We start from the raw sequence: 17,524 nt of genomic DNA, 5'->3' as shown, positions 1-17,524 counted from the left end.
CGTTGAAGTTTTGACTCTTTGTTCCGAACCAGGACAAAGGAAACACTGAACTGTCAGGATTTTCCACAAAACGGAAAGGCTGAGCGGCACCTGGGCCCCACGGGCCATCGATGGGGGCAGGCGGGGTGCCACGTCCCCCAGCCCCGCCGGCCGCCATCCAGGTCTCACCAGCAGTGGCTGCAGATGGCTGCCTGCTGCCGGGAACTGGGGCAGCCTGAGACGAGTCGGCAGGGCAGGAGACAGCATCTCCGGCTCAGGGAGAAGGGTCCTTAATGGATGCCTCATGCCGCCCCTGCTGCCCTCCTGCCTCTCTGAAGGGGAGCAGCACCCCATCCTGCCAGCGGCCTGCCCGGGGCTCCGGGGCTCAGCGCTGGGGGCATGGGCAATGCCGGGGTGGTGTGAGAACCATGGGGGGTCCACGCAGCGATGGTTCTGGATCCCCCTGGGTGCACCGAGGGCAATGCCGGTGCAGCTCAGGGTGCTGCAGCCCGGGGGCAGCCCGAGGGCTGGGGCTGTGCTGCTTGGCGGGGCCGTGGCAGTGGCGGCACACCTCCACCGCGGTTGTTTTTCAGTCACCGAGGGCGGCACACCCCGTTTCCTGCACAGGCGGCCCCGGCGCTTCCTGCACCTGCAGCTATAATTAGAAGGGCAGCCGGCGGCCAGGGGTGCAGAGCCCTCCCTCGGGGGTCACGGCACCCTCGGGGGGGCTCGCTGGGCCGGCGGGGCTGTGCCGGGCACCCATCCTCCCGCCATGCTGCCAGCCAAGGGGTGCAGATGTGGCATTGGGGCGGCATCCTCTGCTCGACGCCCCATCCTGGGGGCTGCCACCATGGGTCCATCCCTGCCCATGTGGAGGGGGAGCTGGTGCAGGCAGCGGTGAGCAGCGGGGACGAGCCAGCACACCGGGAGCTGGAGAAATCCCCTGCCTGCTTCCTGCCCGGCGCTTTGCACCTTCAAAGATGCAGGCAGCTCTCTCTAATTAACCTTCCCCCACCCTGCCAGGTGGGGAAGCGATTTTTATCTTCATAGGGCTGGTGGAAGAAGCGGAGTTTAAAAAACTCGCCCAAGGGCCCCGGCAGGGTCGGTGCCTTCTCAGGGCTCAGCCTCAGCCAGGCAGCCCTGCTTCAGAGCCTCCCCGGGGTGCTGGTCTTTCTAGAGGGGACCGAGACCTTCACCAAAAGCCTGCTCTGCAAGCTCCCCCTGTTCCTACAGTGCCGGCATGCCTCTGAGTGTGGCTGTAAAGAAGGGGGTTCAAGCAGCTGCAGTTGTGTACAGAGCAAAATTGTCTTGGTGTTCTTGCAGGGGTGCTTTGTGGGGGGTTTCTTAATGGGTCTGCTTGTCAGGCTGAGGCTGGCAGTACCGCTGAATTGAGCATTGTGAGCCTACATGAATAATGAATAGCCGTCACATGAATATTTTAGAGACACAGTCCTGAAATCTCCCAGTGCTGCCTTAGAGGAAAATGGAGGAAAAGTTGTCCAGAAAGAACAATGTTTCCTTTAGGCAAAAATGCACTGGTGTCACTGGCTTTTGAAAAAGAGCTGCTGCTGCTAAGTAATTCTCAGGGTTTGCATCAAAAACTGGAGCAGTTGTTTGGCTCCAAGGCAGAAGAAGTTGGGAGGGAAGCCAGCCCTTTTGACACAAGTCAACGATTACAGCGCGCGAGAAGGACAGCAGATTTTACTTCATCTATGCAATGGTTTTGTGAGAAGTCCCAAAGCCATGGCCACCCTCCAAAGAGCCGGCAGCGCCGGGCACTCAGTTAACGCACTTCAAAGGAGCGTTGAGAGGTTTGGTGATGCACAGGGGGTGCTTGCTCTCCCAGGACAGCACTGCGCTCCAGCCTGAGCACTGCTGTCAAAAAGCTGAGTTGTAAAAACAAGGCCCAGCAGCAAAAATCATGTTCATTTTGCATGCTGTGGTAGCTGCTGCATCATATGGGAGCGGGCTGCAAATCAACAGGTTTATTGGACTTCGCAGCAGCATGCCCCTCTCCTCCACGCTCTCCTTGGCTGTCTGCGCTCTTGGCATGCACACACAGGTGCCAAGCCGCCTCTCTACAGCTCTTGTGACAGCATCTCTTCCTCAGTGGCCCTTTTCACTGCGTGCGATTAATCCACACATAAATGTCTTCTAGGAGAAGCAGGTTGTCGTGTTTAGGTAAAACCAGAAGCAGCCTATCTTGCTTGGGTAGGCACAGCAGAGCAATAGGAGTGGGATGAGAAACATTGCAATTAGAAATAGGCAATTAAGACTCTAGCTGAGACTCTGATGTCTCTGTCACTGGGATCACACAATCTGTATCTCCTTCAGCATTGCTCTGCTCAAAGCGATCCTAACTGTGCTTCTGGCATCAGCAGACAGAAATAATTCCTTAGTGTTTATGAAGCCCCCAGAAATGTATCTGTTGCAAGAATGAGGGCAATTTGGGCATTTCTTCAGCAGCTCCCACAAAGGTGGCAGAACAACTCTGCAGTGACTGTCCCTGGAGCGCTTCAGTCTGGAAATGGGGAATGGTGTGGGAAAAAAGAGCAACGTGTGGGAAAAACATCCCAATCAAAATGCACAGATCTTTGCTCTTCGGGTTACCCTCAAACCTCACCGCCCCCAGGATGTACAGAGGGTTGCAGGCGGTGGAGCAAACCTGAGCCTCCTTTTCCCACCGCGCCAGCACTTCTGCCTGTCCCCGAGCGCCTCTGTTTCCAGTTCGTGCCACCAGCCGCAGCTGCCCGTGTCCCATGGAGGTCCATCGAGCTCTGCGCTCTGTACTGGTGGCTGTATCGCCAGCCAAGGACCCCGGCGGTGCCGAGGCCATGCTGCTGGGGCTGTGCCGATGGGATTATTAAAGCGTTTTGCCCCTGGTTGGGCAGCCTGGGAACGGCATCACGCGTGCCTCGGCTGCGGGGTTAGAAGTGCTGCCAGACCCAAGGCGTGGGGAAAGGCCGGGCTGGCTGGCTGCTCTGGTTGATGATTATGCAGTGTAGAAGGAAGGTAACTTTTAACTGAAGTATAAAAGAAATACAATAATGAGTGCTTATATTGCTGCCTTGGTGCCCACATAAAGACCTGAGATGTTTTTATTAAAGATGCCTTGATTAAAAATGAATTTACTAAATCGCTGCATGCTGTCTGCAGCCCACCAGCCTTCCACTGAAGAGCCTTGTGCAAATGAAAAGGCGAACACTGAGTCCCCTTTCATCTGTCTTATTTGCCTTTAGGAAGCAAAGGAGGGGTTGGGCCAGGCTGGCGGTGGTGGCAGAGCCTGGGATGAGCATGGCAAGGGTTCAGACGTACTTGGGAAATTTATGCCGTACGGTTGCTGTCTTTGAAAAGAAGAAGAAAGGAAGAACTGCGTCTTCCTAACGAGTGTTTATCATGGGGAGGCACCACATAGTGCTGAGTGTGAGAAAAGACCCTTGCCCACGGGGTTTTGCACGCTGCCGTGCTGCTGGTGGCCGCCACCTGAAGTTAGGCTTTGCCTGCCTGTGTAGGCAGTGCCTGTGTTTGCCAGGGATTAGCCAGGTTATTCTCCGATTACAACTGATACACATTGCAGAGTTATAGTCAAAAATGTCTGGCCTTCACCCAACACCCATAAAGGAGAAATGGTTCATAAATCAGTTCACTGTGCAAGAACAGGTCGAGTTGTTTATTAATTTAACCTTCTTTCCCATCTTGACCCGGACCGGCCGCAACGGCTGCTGCTGAAACCCGTTTGATGGTTCCCCGGCTGGGCGGGCAGCGTTCTCCGTCCTGCAGAGATGCCCAGGCTCTGGCTGGATTTCGGCAGCTGCCTCGTGGCACACCTTCCACCTCCGCATCCCGGATCCCCCTCTGTCACCGTCGTTCCTCGTGTGCACCATTTGCTGCCTTGGGGTGATGGAGACGGGGGACGGGGATCCTGCGTTGGGCTGGGTGAGGGCACAGGGGCAACCTCTGTCCCGCCGGCTGCTGGGACAGGGTTTCGCACACCTCGCCGGCGTCCTTCGCTTCCCGGAGACAGCATCTGCGCCAGGCCGAACCGGCGAGCGAAACCGGCCCCCGCGGCCGCCGGCGCTGCCGCGGGCTCTCTGGGGCGCGCAGCCCTGCCCGGTGCCCCTCGGCCGGGGCCTCCTGCGGCAGCGCGGGCCTCGGGGCTGCTGTTGAGACGCGCCCCGGGCTCCGTTAGCGCCGCGCGTTCATGGCGGGGCTGGGGGCTGCTGGGGGAGGGGGCGGCTAGAGCTGGGCTCGGGGGGGGGCGGGAGTCCGTGCCGAGAGCCGTGGGGGTGGATGGATGGATGGACGGATGGATGGATGGATGGATGGACGGACGGACGGACGGGCAGGGCGGCGAGGGGATGGATGGACAGATGTGGGGATGGGCAGATGGACAGGCAGGGCAGCGTGGGGACGGACGGAGGGACGTGCGTGGGTGCGGGGGGACAGACGGACAGGCAGGGCAGCGTTGGGGACGGGTGCCGGACGGACGGTCCGTGCCGCACGGAGCCATGGGGAGGCAGCCCGCGCACGGGCGGCCCGGGGGGCGGCCCCGGGGGCGGTCAGCGGGGGCGGTCAGCGGGGGCGGCCCCGGGGGGCGGCGGTGCCGGTGCCGTGGCGCCGCCCGGCGGCGGGCGCGGGGAGCGCGGGGCCGCCCCGGAACCCGGCTGCTCGGAACTCTGCTCCGCGGCGACGGGGCGCGGCGGAGGAACGCGGGTGGCGGCGCCGCGGAAGCGGGGCGGCCCCCCCGCCCCTTCCGGCTCGGCGGCGGCATGGGGAAGAAGCGGGGCGCGGGGCTGGGCCGCTGCCTGCAGCGGCAGCGCGGCCTGGAGCGCCGCGGCGCCTCCTCATGGGTAGGGCGGCGGGGCCGGGGCGGCGCGGGCGCGGCGGGGGGCCGGGGCGGCCCGGGCCGGCCCGGGCTGACGGCGGCGTCTTGTCCCGGCAGCTACACGCCAGCGAGGTGGGCGGCGAGCGCGGCCCGGAGCTGCGGTCGGCGCCGGAGCAGAGCCCGCTGGAGGAGTTCCTGGCCACGGCCGAGCTGGCCGGCACCCGCTTCGTGGCCGGTGAGGGGCCGGGACGGGCTGGGCTGCGGCGGGGCCCGGGGAGGGGGTCCCGGGGCTGAGGAGCCAGGCGGGGGGCCAGGACGGGTTCTGGGATGGGGCAGTGGGAGTGGGTCTGGGGCTGGCACTGGGCTTGGCTGGGTGGGGGACAGGGGACAAGGGCTGGGGTCCTGAGCCGGGGCTGGGGGTCAGCAGGGATGGGGTGGGGCGGCAGGGGCCAGCGGGGCTGGGGACTGCAGGGCCGGGGACAGCTGGCTTTGGGGGACTGTCTCGCCCTTCTTGCAGAGCGGCTGAACGTCCAGATCGTGTCTGCCCAGAGCCGCACTGGCCTGCTCACGGCCCAGGAGGCCCAGCGTGTCTGGCAGCTGCATGAGGAGAACCGGCAGCTCCTGCGCATCCCGCGGAGGTGAGTCCTGCAGGGCCGGGCCTGGATCTCCCCCTGCTCAGTGAGCTCAGCCCCTCGGTGGCTGCAAGCCTGGGGACAGCCCTCTGCTTTGCCAATACTCTGTTTTCGGGGAAGCCACTACCTCGCCTGCGTGAGCCTGCTGTAACCCGCCACACAGCTGCCTGCTTGATGCCACGCCGGTGCTGCCAGCCCCAGCCCGTCTGTCCTGATGGTGTGGGTTTCCTGCTCAAAGCCTGGCACTGCCGGAGCCGGTGCATCCAGGCCACTTCGTAAGCCTTTCCAGAGCACTGTGCGTGGTGGACAGAGAGAGATGAATCCCCCATCTTAAAAGCCCTACAAACCTTAGCTTGAAAAAACAGCTTTGTGAGATCCAGTGTGCATAGGATAGCGTGCTCTCAGCTAGTGGAGTTCAGAAGGAACACGGAAAAAAGGTGTACTTAAAGCTGCTGAAAACAGGTGCACGCACATCTGAACTGTAACCATCTTAGTGTAGCCGAATGTGTGGTGCTTGTGTTCTCTATGGATGTTTATTGAAGTAATGTAACCAGTCTAACTGCTACTTCTGACCACTCACTCCAAAATGTGCTTGTTACAGGCCAAATTGGGATAGGACAACCAGTGCAGAGGACTTGAAGCAAGCTGAGAGGGAGAGCTTTCTTGAATGGAGGCGACAGCTTGCCCAGTGAGTATGCCACTTGTGTCTGGGTGAGTAGCTGGTGGCATCTGGAGACACAGGCAGCAGTGGGCGCTGGACCAATAAAATTAATGTCTCATCAGTAGCTCCCTGTACTTGTTCTGGAAGGCTGGACATCCCAGCCTAGACACGTCTTTGTGGTGGGCTCTGCAAAGCTCTTGTGTGTACATGTTCTTGTACTGTTTACAGTTAAAATTCTTCAGGATGGGATGTGATGTTCTGCTTTTGCCTGTGAAATGGAGGAGAGGTGAATGTGTCTTCTGAGAGCAACAGTGCTGCTCTGAATAGAGTGCAGTGCTGCCAGCCTGCGTACAGCAGCTTGGGCTGGTCTGGCGCTGTATCTGCTGGCCTGGAGAGTTAGGTGTTATCTGCTCACACCCTGTGAACCCGCGCTTGCCCTAAGTAAAGTCTCAGGCGGTGGTAACAGCAAGCCAAGGGTTTTATAGAGCCATTTCAGGTACTATCCCCAAATTCCTTATTTTTTCCAGGTGGTACTCGATGGAGTAATAACTGCTGGCATTTGGGATAACTTCTCTGGTTTATTATTGTGGCTCTGAAATTTCATGGGCAGACTTTTGATGAGTTTTTGCTCTTTCCATCATTTACTGCTTCTCCATTGGCATGCTCAGGAGCCATTGTGTCACTGCTGAACCGCTGCCACTGACACCGGTTTATCTGGGCACTTGATCTATTTGCACAACTAGCAGAAATAGTACCTACTATATGAGTCTGATTTGATAGCTCTCTCTGAAACTAAAGCCTCCTGGATCTAAGGAAGAACTGGTGGTGTGCTTATTGCCTGACTGGGCCAAATATGACATCACTTTTCTGTTTTGCTTTAGCCTTGAGGAAGAAAAAAAGTTAATTCTAACCCCATTTGAACGAAACTTGGAATTTTGGCGTCAGCTTTGGAGAGTCATTGAAAGAAGGTAAAGTATATTGCTATCTGCTTTTTAAAAGCAACATTTAATGTGTTTTCCTAAATTGAACCTTTTGAGTCAACCTTCAAGTGTCTCAGCACAGGAAAAACAAGTACAGTTAGTAAAGTTTTATTATCAGCACTGAAGTGATTTTTGTTTTGAAGTGATAAAACGTGACATGAGGAAGGGCAGCTGCTTAGCGGTGCACGCTAGCTCTCAGCACTGCCATTCTGCTGGTGGTTCGCTGCCAGTCTCTGATGATTCTTCAGATGCTGCTGCTCTTGGCTGCTTGCAGTAACTCTGTCTGGGAGGCCTCCTTTGAGAATGTGTCTTTGAGGTCTTTTGTCAAGATTAACCCTTTCCTCTCTTTCTCAACCACACAGCTGCAGCCTGACATTCAGGGGCAGGAGGCAAGGGAGATCAACTAAATAATGTTGGGAAAGAAAGAGCGTCTTGGTCCTTGGCCTCTTGCCATGCAGAAAAATTGCAGCAGTGCACAAAAGACAACAGCCTGTCATATCACAGAAATAGCTTTGTTTGCTCTGCCGAGCTGTAACACAATAGGAGTGCTATCCGCTACGTTAATCTAACTGGGGCATTTAATTTCACTACTAATTAAGTTTGAGATCATCTCGTCTGATTTTCCTAAAATTGAAAAATACTTCACCAGTGAGGTCATGGTGAGCTGGTCCTTTCACAGAAGTGGCTTTGTACTGGGTGCTGCTGGGCCCTTGGCTGGGAGAGAGCTGGGTCGGGAGCATTCACTATAGGGTATCATGATGTGCAGTGTGAGTCTATTGTGTGTTTTGAGGTGGCTGGAATGTGTTATTAATGCCTTTCTGCTCTTGTTGGAGCTTTTTATTTCGTGTAGAGTGGGGATGCTGTCTCAGAATCAAACAGAAAAGTTGTCTAGTCCCTTACCTTGCCAGATAATTTCATCTGTTGTCATCCATTTCTTGTGTTTGCTTCAAACTAGTTCCCAGCAGTGTGATTCAGTAACTTCTCCGTATCCCATCTCAGTACCACGGTGTCAGCTTTCTCTTGTATTGATCTTTGAATTTCTGTAACTGTTCACTACCTCTTTGTACCCATGCAGCTTATTAAATGACTCCCTTGGGGGGTGTATTGATTTTTTTTTTTTTTTTTTTTTTGGTAGGTAAGTAACTGCCTAGTGAGGCTTGAAGTTCTTCCATTCAGCCCGTGGTGTCCTGAAGCTGTCCCGAGTTAACAGAAATCCCTGTCAAACAAATAGAATCAGCACGTGGCAACCAGTATTTTAAATTACCTGCCTGGAGAAGTTCTAGTGGAAGAGGCTGTAGTTAAATTTTCCCCCTCCTTTTGAAAAAAGGAGCATGGATGCCTCTGGTATCTGAAGCCAGTGCATTTAATTTGTGCGTAGAACTGATGAGTCTTGCTCATATATGTGGTGGCAACCTGGTGTTGAGATTTGGAAGATGTTTCCTAAAAGCATGCTTGCAAGACCTTGCTTGCATGGGGGAGCAACATGTTTTACTGGCGTCTAAGACTACTCTCTCACACTTCTATGCTTTTTGTGACAAGAAGAGCACAAAGAAAATTCTGAAAATGCCTAACAGCAAATGCTTAGAATCTGCAGGTCATTCGTGGGAGACTTTGTACATCTTCCTCCATGCAAAGGGGACAACAACGTTCCCAAATATCTCTTCTTCCTCTCTGTAGCCACCCTGCCACAGTTTGGAGATGAGACTAGGCAGAAATGAAGTTGTGTTATCAGAGTTTTTAGTAACATTTTAAAGGATAGAATACCACTACTCTGGTTCTTGCCTGCTGAGCATTTCTGAAGGGTATGTGGATTGGCACAACTCACGTGCTTCCTTTCCCCTTGCTGGCTGTACAGGAGAACTACCCAAGTGAGGCAGCAATAGTGCGCAGTAGTACTGGCTTGTAGCATAAGCATGGCTCTGTTGGGGCATGTGGGATGCTGAGATGCTTTGTAAATCCAGTAAAGGTACTTAGTAGGATAATACAGTTAAAACCATTAAAATTCTAAGCAAAACCTTAAAGCGAGTAATGTTCTGTGCCTTGCTGCTTTCTTTGAGGCAGGGTAAGAAAGAATACTTCATGGGGCTTTGTTTTATTTTTGCAGTGATATTGTAGTCCAGATAGTAGATGCTAGAAACCCCCTTCTGTTTAGATGCCAAGATCTGGTAAGTAAACCACTTTCTTGAATGTTGTCTTCCTTTTATTTCTTAGAGTTTATATTTTTTTGTTTAACACATTCAGCCACCTTGAAGCTGTTCTGCTGTTGTGCCTAACTGGATATCTTATTTATGCAAGTATTCTGGCATCAAATTATTTTTCTTCAATGTTTTTTGATATTTCACGGAGAGTGTTGTGGATTTAGAGGCAGTTCTGCAGATGTTATATTGCAGATACTGTGTTGCTCATCATTACCCACTAGAAGTGTCTGCATTTAAAGGAATTGTTCTGTTTAAAAGCACAGTGGAATAAAAATGGATGATGATTACTGCGCTGAAAGCAAAGGATCAAGAATTATTTAAGTGACAACTTTCTCATGATGGACTGTAGAACATTGTGCATCAATGAGATACAAAATTGCTCGAATAGTTGATCTTAGGAGTTCCTGCTGTGAGGTGCTGACTATTATCTTGTAGCTCTAAGCAGACACAGTGTTTGCACCCATGGCCAGAAACAACCTGTACTGCGGTAGTTGCATGCTCCAATTTGTTCTTGTAGCTGTCTGCTAAATACCAGTTCCATCTAGCCCAGGGTACGGTAAGCTTAGCTACACTCGCGTGGAGCTGGATGGGGTAACTTGTTTCCTGCTCTTATATCACCTTGGGGGGAGGAGGAGTCCAAACCAGCGTACGAACTGATCCTTCTCTTGTTTTCTTCAGGAAAGTTACGTTAAGGAAGTCAGCAATGACAAGGAGAACATGATCCTGATAAACAAAGCAGATTTGCTGAGCGAGGAGCAGCGGACTGCTTGGGCACAGTTCTTTGAGAAAGAGGGCGTTAAGGTGGTGTTCTGGTCAGCCTTGGCAGAGTGCAAACGGCTATCCGGAGAAGCAAAGGTACTGTAGATGACCAGTTCCAACTGGGTATGTGCTGGCTGCCTCTGATAACTTGCTTTGTAGTTATGCTTGTGATATACCTGGGCACCTTTCTAGGAAAGGCACAGTCCTTGTCTCAAGGAAGGATTATTCTAAGGACCTATGCGGCTGTAAAACAGCATTTTAATGGTTGATTCAGAGACAAAAGCGAGGAGAGTAAAATGGTGAACAAAGTGGTATGCCGTTTGGTCGCTGTTCATGGTGCTTGCAATTTTGCTTTCAAGGTTAATGATATGATAAATGATACTGAACTAGAATGTAAATTTGTTCCTTGAGACTACTGATGAATAGATACAGAAACAGCCCTTGTAGATCTGCCTGCAAACTTCACTCATTGACAGAATTGGAATCCTCTCCACAAGGGATGCTATGAGGGACGTGGTTATCTGTACAGAGGATTTTTCTCTCTGGGGAGGGGAGGTGTTTCTTAGAGAACCTCAAGTACCTGAGAGCCTTTCCTTGCCCAGTGGAGCAAACTGTGCTGCTGCCAAGTTATGTGTTATCAATAGATGTGACTTTCAGGTTCTGGTGGGTTCATCTGTTACACTCATTGCTGTTCAGCTATGGAATATCCCCCATCTCCTTCCAAAAATACCTAGTCTGTTCAGCTGGTTTACAGTCCTTGGATAAAATGTTTGTATGGATTGATTTAAAAGCAAGACTAAAAGTGTTAGTTCTGTTTTCTTTTTTGGAAAGAAAGGTCAAAATACTGTTGTTATGAAAAGGTCTTTCTTTTTGAATGTGAACTGTTTGCAGGGAAGAAATGGAAAGAGTTGGACTGAAAACAAGACAGCTTGAGATTATTTTAATGTAATATTTAGACCTGAAACAAAATGGCATTGTGTTCTGAACACTTTGAAAAAGTTACATTCATTCCTCTTACTAGGAACACTTGATAATTTAAAAAAAAAATATTTGCTGGGCACTGCTGCTGCTGCTCTGTGTAAGGATGCTGTGGGTGTGCACGCATTCAGAGTTGTGCTTCTGGATAGAAACCTCTAACAACTTCCCAGTGAAGCTAACAGTCCCTCTTGGAATAGTTTTGTCATTCTCTTAAAATGAGCTAGTTGTTTCTACATCCTACTTAAGACCCCTGAAAAACCTGTACGATGCAAGCAGTGAATTGTCAGTCCTTGGGATCTGGCTGATGAAAACACAGCTGACTGCACTACAGCAACGGCAGTCAACAGCAAGACGTAGTGTTGTCTTTACATTTCACCTATGCAATACTGTTCACACAGGAACTAGACGCTGCAGATGTAGCAGAGGACCCGAGTGACTCTGAGGATGAAAGCTCCAGTCAAGAAGACGACACAGCACAAGATAGCGTGGAAAGCACGTCCGCAGGCAATGCTTTGCAAACTGTAAACCAAGTTCTGGTTAGTGATGATGACAGTAGCGATGAATATGAAGACTGCGAAGATGATGAAGACTGCGAAGATGATGAAGAGGAGGCATGGCAAACCTGTTCTGAAGATGAAGGCGGGGACAAAGTAAATGCTGTTGCCCCAGAGAGGACGGAAAGCAGGACTGCTGGTGCTGCAGGGCAGCATGTAGTGCGGGAGCAGAACAGGAACGTCAGGAACTTCAGCCATCTGGTACAGAGAAATGAGCTGCTGGAGATATTCAAAACCATGCACAATGGGCCAAGGGTGAAGGATGGGGAAGTAAACGTTGGGCTGGTGAGTTAGACTTTGTGCTTAAATGGAACTTGCTTAATCTAAATTTTAATTCCATATGCCTTCAATGGGAAAAATTCATCCTGTAGCCTGGCTTCCTATAAGGGTAAAAAAAACTAGCAAGCACAAATCACTGAGGGTTTTTTGCAAAGATTAATTCTAAAGTTCCCGGAGCTAGTGTTTCCCACTGCTTGCCTTAATTTTTTTTTTTAGTATATTTTATTAAAGTACTTTTGTGTCAGAGCTCTGCCAGTCTTCTGGCATCGCCCTGCCTGATATCACTGTTACCATTCCACTTCTTTATCATCTAGGTGGGCTACCCTAATGTTGGCAAAAGTTCGACCATCAACACAATCCTTGGAAATAAGAAGGTGTCAGTGTCTGCTACACCAGGCCGTACGAAACACTTTCAGGTATTGCTAACAAAGAGCATTGATCTTTTTACTTTTTTTTTTTTTCTTTCCAGTAGAAGAGAGCTTCATTATGAACTAGTTGTAACCAAGTGGACTCAGAGAACTCTGTTTTTCAACCTGAACTCTGCCCAGCAGAGTTTAGGTTGGAGAGAGGTGGGCTTGATGTATATAATTTTGGAACTATAGTTCTTGCTTCCAAACTCTTGCTATAGTTTGAGAGTCTGAGAGCTGCTGTGCAGTGGGAGATATTTTCCATCTCCTGATTTTATTTAAGTAGCTTGGCCCTTCATTTTTCAACACCAGTCACGAGGAGAGAACCTCTGAAAACTGAGCGCTTCTCTGAATAGCTTAAGGTTAAGCTTTCAAACCATTCTTTTTGTCTGCAGTCATTGCTGTGAATAAGTGTAATTATGCCGCCATTTTTGTATTGATCAAGCTCTTAATTTTGAGGTAGCAACTCCGGTGCTGCAATGAGCATTGTGGGATTTGTACTTTTGCAATCTCATACCTGTTTTAAAAGGTCCAACACAGTTAAAGGTTTCTGGAGTTCCTTTCTCCTCTCCTGTCAGATTGGAGAGCTGAAGATCTTGCTGCCCCCATCTGGACACCTTATTTATGAACCTTGGAAGCGCTGCTGTCTTCCACATCAGATTTCCTTCATTCATTGGCTGGGGCCAGCAGGGCAGATGTCTGTGTTAGTACAATTTCTGCTTATTCTCATATGCGTTCTTGTTCCATCTATGCATTTGATTTTTTTTTTGTTGTTGTTCCTTTTTTCTCCATGGACACTGACTTTCCTTGGTGAACTCATCGGTTATTTATTGTGTAGACCCTGTATGTGGAGCCTGGCCTGTGCCTATGTGATTGCCCTGGTCTGGTGATGCCATCTTTCATCTCTACCAAGGCAGAAATGATTTGTTCTGGAATTCTGCCTATAGACCAGATGAGGGACCATGTCCCACCCATTTCTCTAATATCCTTTCCATGGGGTTTGTGAGAGTGTCTGCAAGCGCTGGACCTGCAGTATGCAATGTAGCATGTTCCAGCCTTGCTAGGGGCACACGTGCTCATGCGTTGAGGGCAGTGGGGACAAACGTTGGATGTGTTGGTCTTTCCCCATCTCGTTTCAAGTTTGTCTTGTTGTCGCGCTTGCATCGTTTTTCTGGTTTGCAACAAAATCCAAAAGTCATTCTTAATGTGTGCTCTTGGAGTGACTAGGGCAAGATTACTTGCGTAGCTGAAAATCACCGGGTGGTTTCCTTCACTAGCTTACGTTTGCCAGCATATCCCACGAAACATTTTGGAAGCAACCTATGGAATAAACATCATAAGGCCAAGGGAAGATGAGGATCCAGATCGAAAGCCATCAGCTGAAGAGCTGCTAACAGCATACGGATGTGAGTGATGATCCCTTTAAAACCCATCCCCTACTCTGTGTGCATGGTCCTGAACAGGCCTTAGGAGAACTTTTTAAAGTTAGGCCCAACTCAGGTTTGTCATGCATTGACCCTCCCCATTAGGACTTGCCCTCCTCTCAGGAAGGGCCTTTGTTAACAGCTGATCTCATGTGTTTGTTGCAGTGGCACTTTGCCAGTTTTGTCCGACAGATGTAGTGATTATGTTGAGGATGTTGGTGAAATGCCCTGCCAGTCTGTGTAGTGTGGTGCTCTCACCCTTTTAGATACCTCCCATCAACTGTCTCTTGAATTAGACTTTGACGAATGCAGTGAAGGTTTATCTCCCTTGTCTGATTCTCTGATGCAGTTAACCTTCTCTGGCCTTAAAACAAAAAGAAAAACACAGCAGGTTTTCTGGTGATAGGGAGATGTCAGCTCTCATCATTCCTTTCAGGTCAGGATCTGTCTGTAGTACCTCTACAGTAAGCAATGTTCCCATTTTTCCCCTGCTTTCCCCAACAGAAGCCTCTTTTTAAGGGAGTTTTTTTGAGAAGGGATACAAATGTGCAGTTAGGCAGCAGAGAAGAATGTATGAATTCTCTTGTTGTACTGACACAGAATGTACTTTGGATTTGTCTTGCAGATATGAGAGGCTTTATGACAGCTCATGGACAGCCAGACCAGCCAAGATCAGCTCGATATGTGTTAAAAGACTATGTCAGTGTAAGTGCTTCCTACATCTGGGTTTTCTTTCCTGCTGGGAGGTGAACTGAAGGTTTCACTGGAGCAGGAAGGAGCACAATAAAGTGAATTCTATTTCTCTGCATAAAATCAGCATATATTAAAATACTCTTTAATTTGGGCTATTTTTATGTTAAAAAGGAATAAATGAAATTTTTCCTGCTGCTTACTCTTAAAAAGATGATTGCTTAAAAAATAAGGTGCTAGCTAAATAAACTATCATATCTCTAAAATAGGCAGGAGATATTCAGGAAACAAACCCATTTTGTATAGTTGGATCAGTATTTGGCAATAAGGACTGCAGTTATGAGTGTTGTAATACTGCATGCTGCTACAGCCCCTCTCAGCAACTTATTGCTGAATATTTCTTAATAGGATCCTCCAGTACTCCTGAGAGTTCTGCACTGTATTGTTTGCAGCTGGATGTTGCAGCTGGAAATGGTGCTTTGAAGTCGGGGTAGAATAGTGCTTTAACTCGGAAGTCAAGCCAGTTGTTGCCTGGGAGGAGAAATAAATTGTACTGATAGTTAGTCTGCCAGTGTCAGCCCCTGGACTTCCAGGGCCCTTCTTAGGTTTGGACTTGGTTTCTTTCCTCTCTGGGTCTCTCTCTGAGTTTTTTTGGTAATAACTGTATCCCATTGGTTTCACAGGGGAAGCTGTTATATTGCCATCCACCTCCTGGCATTGACCCCAGTGATTTTCAGCACCAGCACCAAGGGTGCCCAGAGAGCAGAACCGTGCAGGCCAGTGGACAGGTGAAGCCTGAGAAGAATACCAAAGCAAAACAAATTGAAAATGTGGTGGACAAAACATTTTTCCACCAGGTAAATTCTGGAGGAGATTTATTCTAGGAGTTTTTACAGCAGCATTGCTGTGTCATAGTTACTGGATAAAATAGTTTTGAGGATGGAGGGGTGCTGGATTGTTAATGGTGTTAGATGCCATTGGCATCTCCACGTAATTTCTACCCAAGAGATCTCTGTTCTTTTTATCGTCTCCTAAATCACTGGGAATGTGCTAGGTGACTGAAAGATAGCTAATGAGGTGCACATAGTTGATTTTTAAAAGGTCAGCAGGGTGACCCTCATTATTATGGGCTTAATATCAATCTTGAGCAAACAGGAGAGTGGCTGGGAAGAAAGGCAAGGAAGGAGGGTGGTGTGCCACAGCAGCTGGCCAGGAACATGGTTTTGGACTAACAGGCCCTTCACACTAACTTTCCTTTCTTGAGATGATGTATTTAGGGGACATGATAAACTTCTTTTAAGACAATTGATTTAGTACTACGTGGTTGTTTTGAGTCAGAACCTGAAATCAGATGAAAAGAACGCAGAAACATATTTAAAATCTAACTGAGAAATCTCAAAATGAAGTGGAAAGTGGGAATTTCTCTTCACTTATATGCTTCTTGTTAGGTCGCACAGGGATCTCTTTTGCCCCTATGCCACTGAAAAAATTTATTAATGACTTGTATTGAAATGTCAGATCCATGGCTGATGAAGTCTGCGTACCTGACAAAGATCAAAACAGGGTGTTTAGCAGTGAAGAGGAAGGGCCATAGACAGCGTGATCCGTTCTGCTTGGTTAGCTGGATATGAACAGTATTTGTTTCAGCACAGCTAAAGATAGTCATGCATTTCGAAAACAAGAACGCAGGCCCTTTTCAAAAAATAGTGAGCTGTTCCGGAAAGCTACGACCTGAAAAGAATTTTTGGGATTACCAGACTCTTCCTCTGGCTGCCCAAAGTGCTGGCACGAGCTGCGAGCCCCGGCAGTGCTACCCACGCTCCAGACTTGAGCAAGTTATTTTAGTCTCTGGCTTTCACAGACGCCAGATTTATTTGTAAAGACAATTTGTTGTGTGCAAAGCAGACTGTGAGAATCAATCCTAGCGCTGTAGCTAATGTCTGTCAGAGCTCGGTGTCTCGTCAACGTTCCGCCTCTGCTTGCAGCGGCAGACGCTGAGGACCTGGCGCAGCGCGGCATGGCTGCAGACAGAACTGGAGCGTGCTGGAAGGCTTTGACTCAGCTGTGTGGTGTGACTTTTCCTGCAGCTCTGGAGCTGGGGGCTGAGCAGGTCTTGTAGGGTTGGGGCTTGCCTCTGTCTGGTTTTAGTAACATATCACAGTTCCTTGTGGTTAAACATCATCTCGTTGGTGACTGGTAATTCTGTCTCCTCTTCCAGGAGAACGTTCGTGCCCTGATGAAAGGGGTCCGGGCAGCAATGGGATACCGGCCTGGCAGCGGCCTTGTGCCTGTGACTACGCCCAATCCTGGGAATGTGGTAGGAAAGCCCTGGAAAAAACATGGAAACAGGAACAAGAAGGAGAAAATTCGCAGGATCACTAAGCACCTGGAGGCTTAGCTGTGGCACCAGTATCTGACCTTGCCAGGGCAGGGACTGCACTGTCCTGCAGGCCTGAACTGAGGGCTGGCGGGGGGAAGGATAAGTGGGCATCGCTAGCTCACCTGGGAGCTCCGTGCTATGGATTGGCCTGGGCAGGGGATAAGAGTGGGCTCTGATAGTTGGAGCTCATCCCTTCTGAGAACAAAAGACCTGGCTGTTCGTGGTATCTGGAAGCCAGCCCAGCTGTTTGACTGCTGCTGAAACCCCCTTTCAATGGGAGCAGATGGAGCCATGCGGGAATGTTGTTTCCTTCCATAAAGGATGTATTTTATAGCTGTTGGGATCAAAGCAAGCCCTGTAAAACAGACTAAAATCTTTAAACAGTTCAATCTCAATGAGTGATGTTGCATTTTGAGACGCTATTGGTCATCTTTTTTTTTTCTTTTTAAGTGCTTGTTTGTTGATGTGACAGAACACTTTAGTGTGTTGAAAAATGAGGTAAAAGGATCTTTATTTCCCTCTTCCTTCTCTGCTATACCCGCCCTATTCTGTAGAATCTGGTACTGAAACCACTCCCTATCTCCCAGCTGAAGGGAGACCAGAGCACAGCACACCGTGCAAGGAAAATCCTGCTTTTATATCCTTCACACTGAGCTGGTATCAGTTGTTTTTCTGTGTGACTTGCCGTTGGTATTTTAAAACATTAGCTCCGTGTGACTGGCCAAAAATCTGGTGCTAATTTGTCTTAAATATATTTGAGATGTTACTTCCTATATGG

The 17,524-nt window shown here is 49.8% G+C and overlaps 1 protein-coding gene across 2 annotated transcripts; it reads left to right on the top strand.

Annotated features, from left to right (window-relative positions):
* The first annotated feature begins 4,728 nt into the window (after nucleotides 1-4,728).
* Nucleotides 4,729-17,456, top strand: LSG1 (large 60S subunit nuclear export GTPase 1). Of its 2 annotated transcripts, XM_082320959.1 has the most exons (14): nucleotides 4,729-4,829; nucleotides 4,922-5,039; nucleotides 5,322-5,442; nucleotides 6,038-6,124; nucleotides 6,979-7,065; nucleotides 9,182-9,242; nucleotides 9,954-10,130; nucleotides 11,411-11,851; nucleotides 12,160-12,261; nucleotides 13,091-13,234; nucleotides 13,535-13,658; nucleotides 14,302-14,381; nucleotides 15,050-15,223; nucleotides 16,585-17,454. In XM_082320959.1, exons 1-14 carry the CDS (start codon nucleotides 4,749-4,751, stop codon nucleotides 16,762-16,764), a joined length of 1,977 nt encoding a protein of 658 aa, XP_082177085.1. In that variant the 5' UTR covers nucleotides 4,729-4,748; the 3' UTR covers nucleotides 16,765-17,454. The 2 variants fall into 2 exon arrangements, with proteins under 2 accessions (XP_082177085.1, XP_082177086.1); XM_082320960.1 differs by lacking the exon at nucleotides 6,979-7,065 and having other exon boundaries at nucleotides 16,585-17,456.
* The last annotated feature ends 68 nt before the right edge of the window (nucleotides 17,457-17,524 follow it).

The sequence above is a fragment of the Platalea leucorodia genome (genome assembly GCF_965183815.1).
Source record: "Platalea leucorodia genome assembly, chromosome: 8".
Classification (NCBI taxonomy): Eukaryota; Metazoa; Chordata; class Aves; order Pelecaniformes; family Threskiornithidae; genus Platalea; species Platalea leucorodia.
The sequence above is the reverse complement of the archived record's forward strand: the minus strand, read 5'-3'. Positions and strand labels throughout refer to the sequence as shown.

Coding starts and splice junctions, on each gene's coding strand:
- LSG1 (XM_082320959.1), top strand. CDS start 4,749: ATGGGGAAGAAGCGGGGCGCGGGGCTGGGCCGCTGCCTGCAGCGGCAG. Junction 11,852..12,159: donor GGGAAGTAAACGTTGGGCTG/GTGAGTTAGACT, acceptor TTTATCATCTAG/GTGGGCTACCCTAATGTTGG. Junction 14,382..15,049: donor TGTTAAAAGACTATGTCAGT/GTAAGTGCTTCC, acceptor TTGGTTTCACAG/GGGAAGCTGTTATATTGCCA.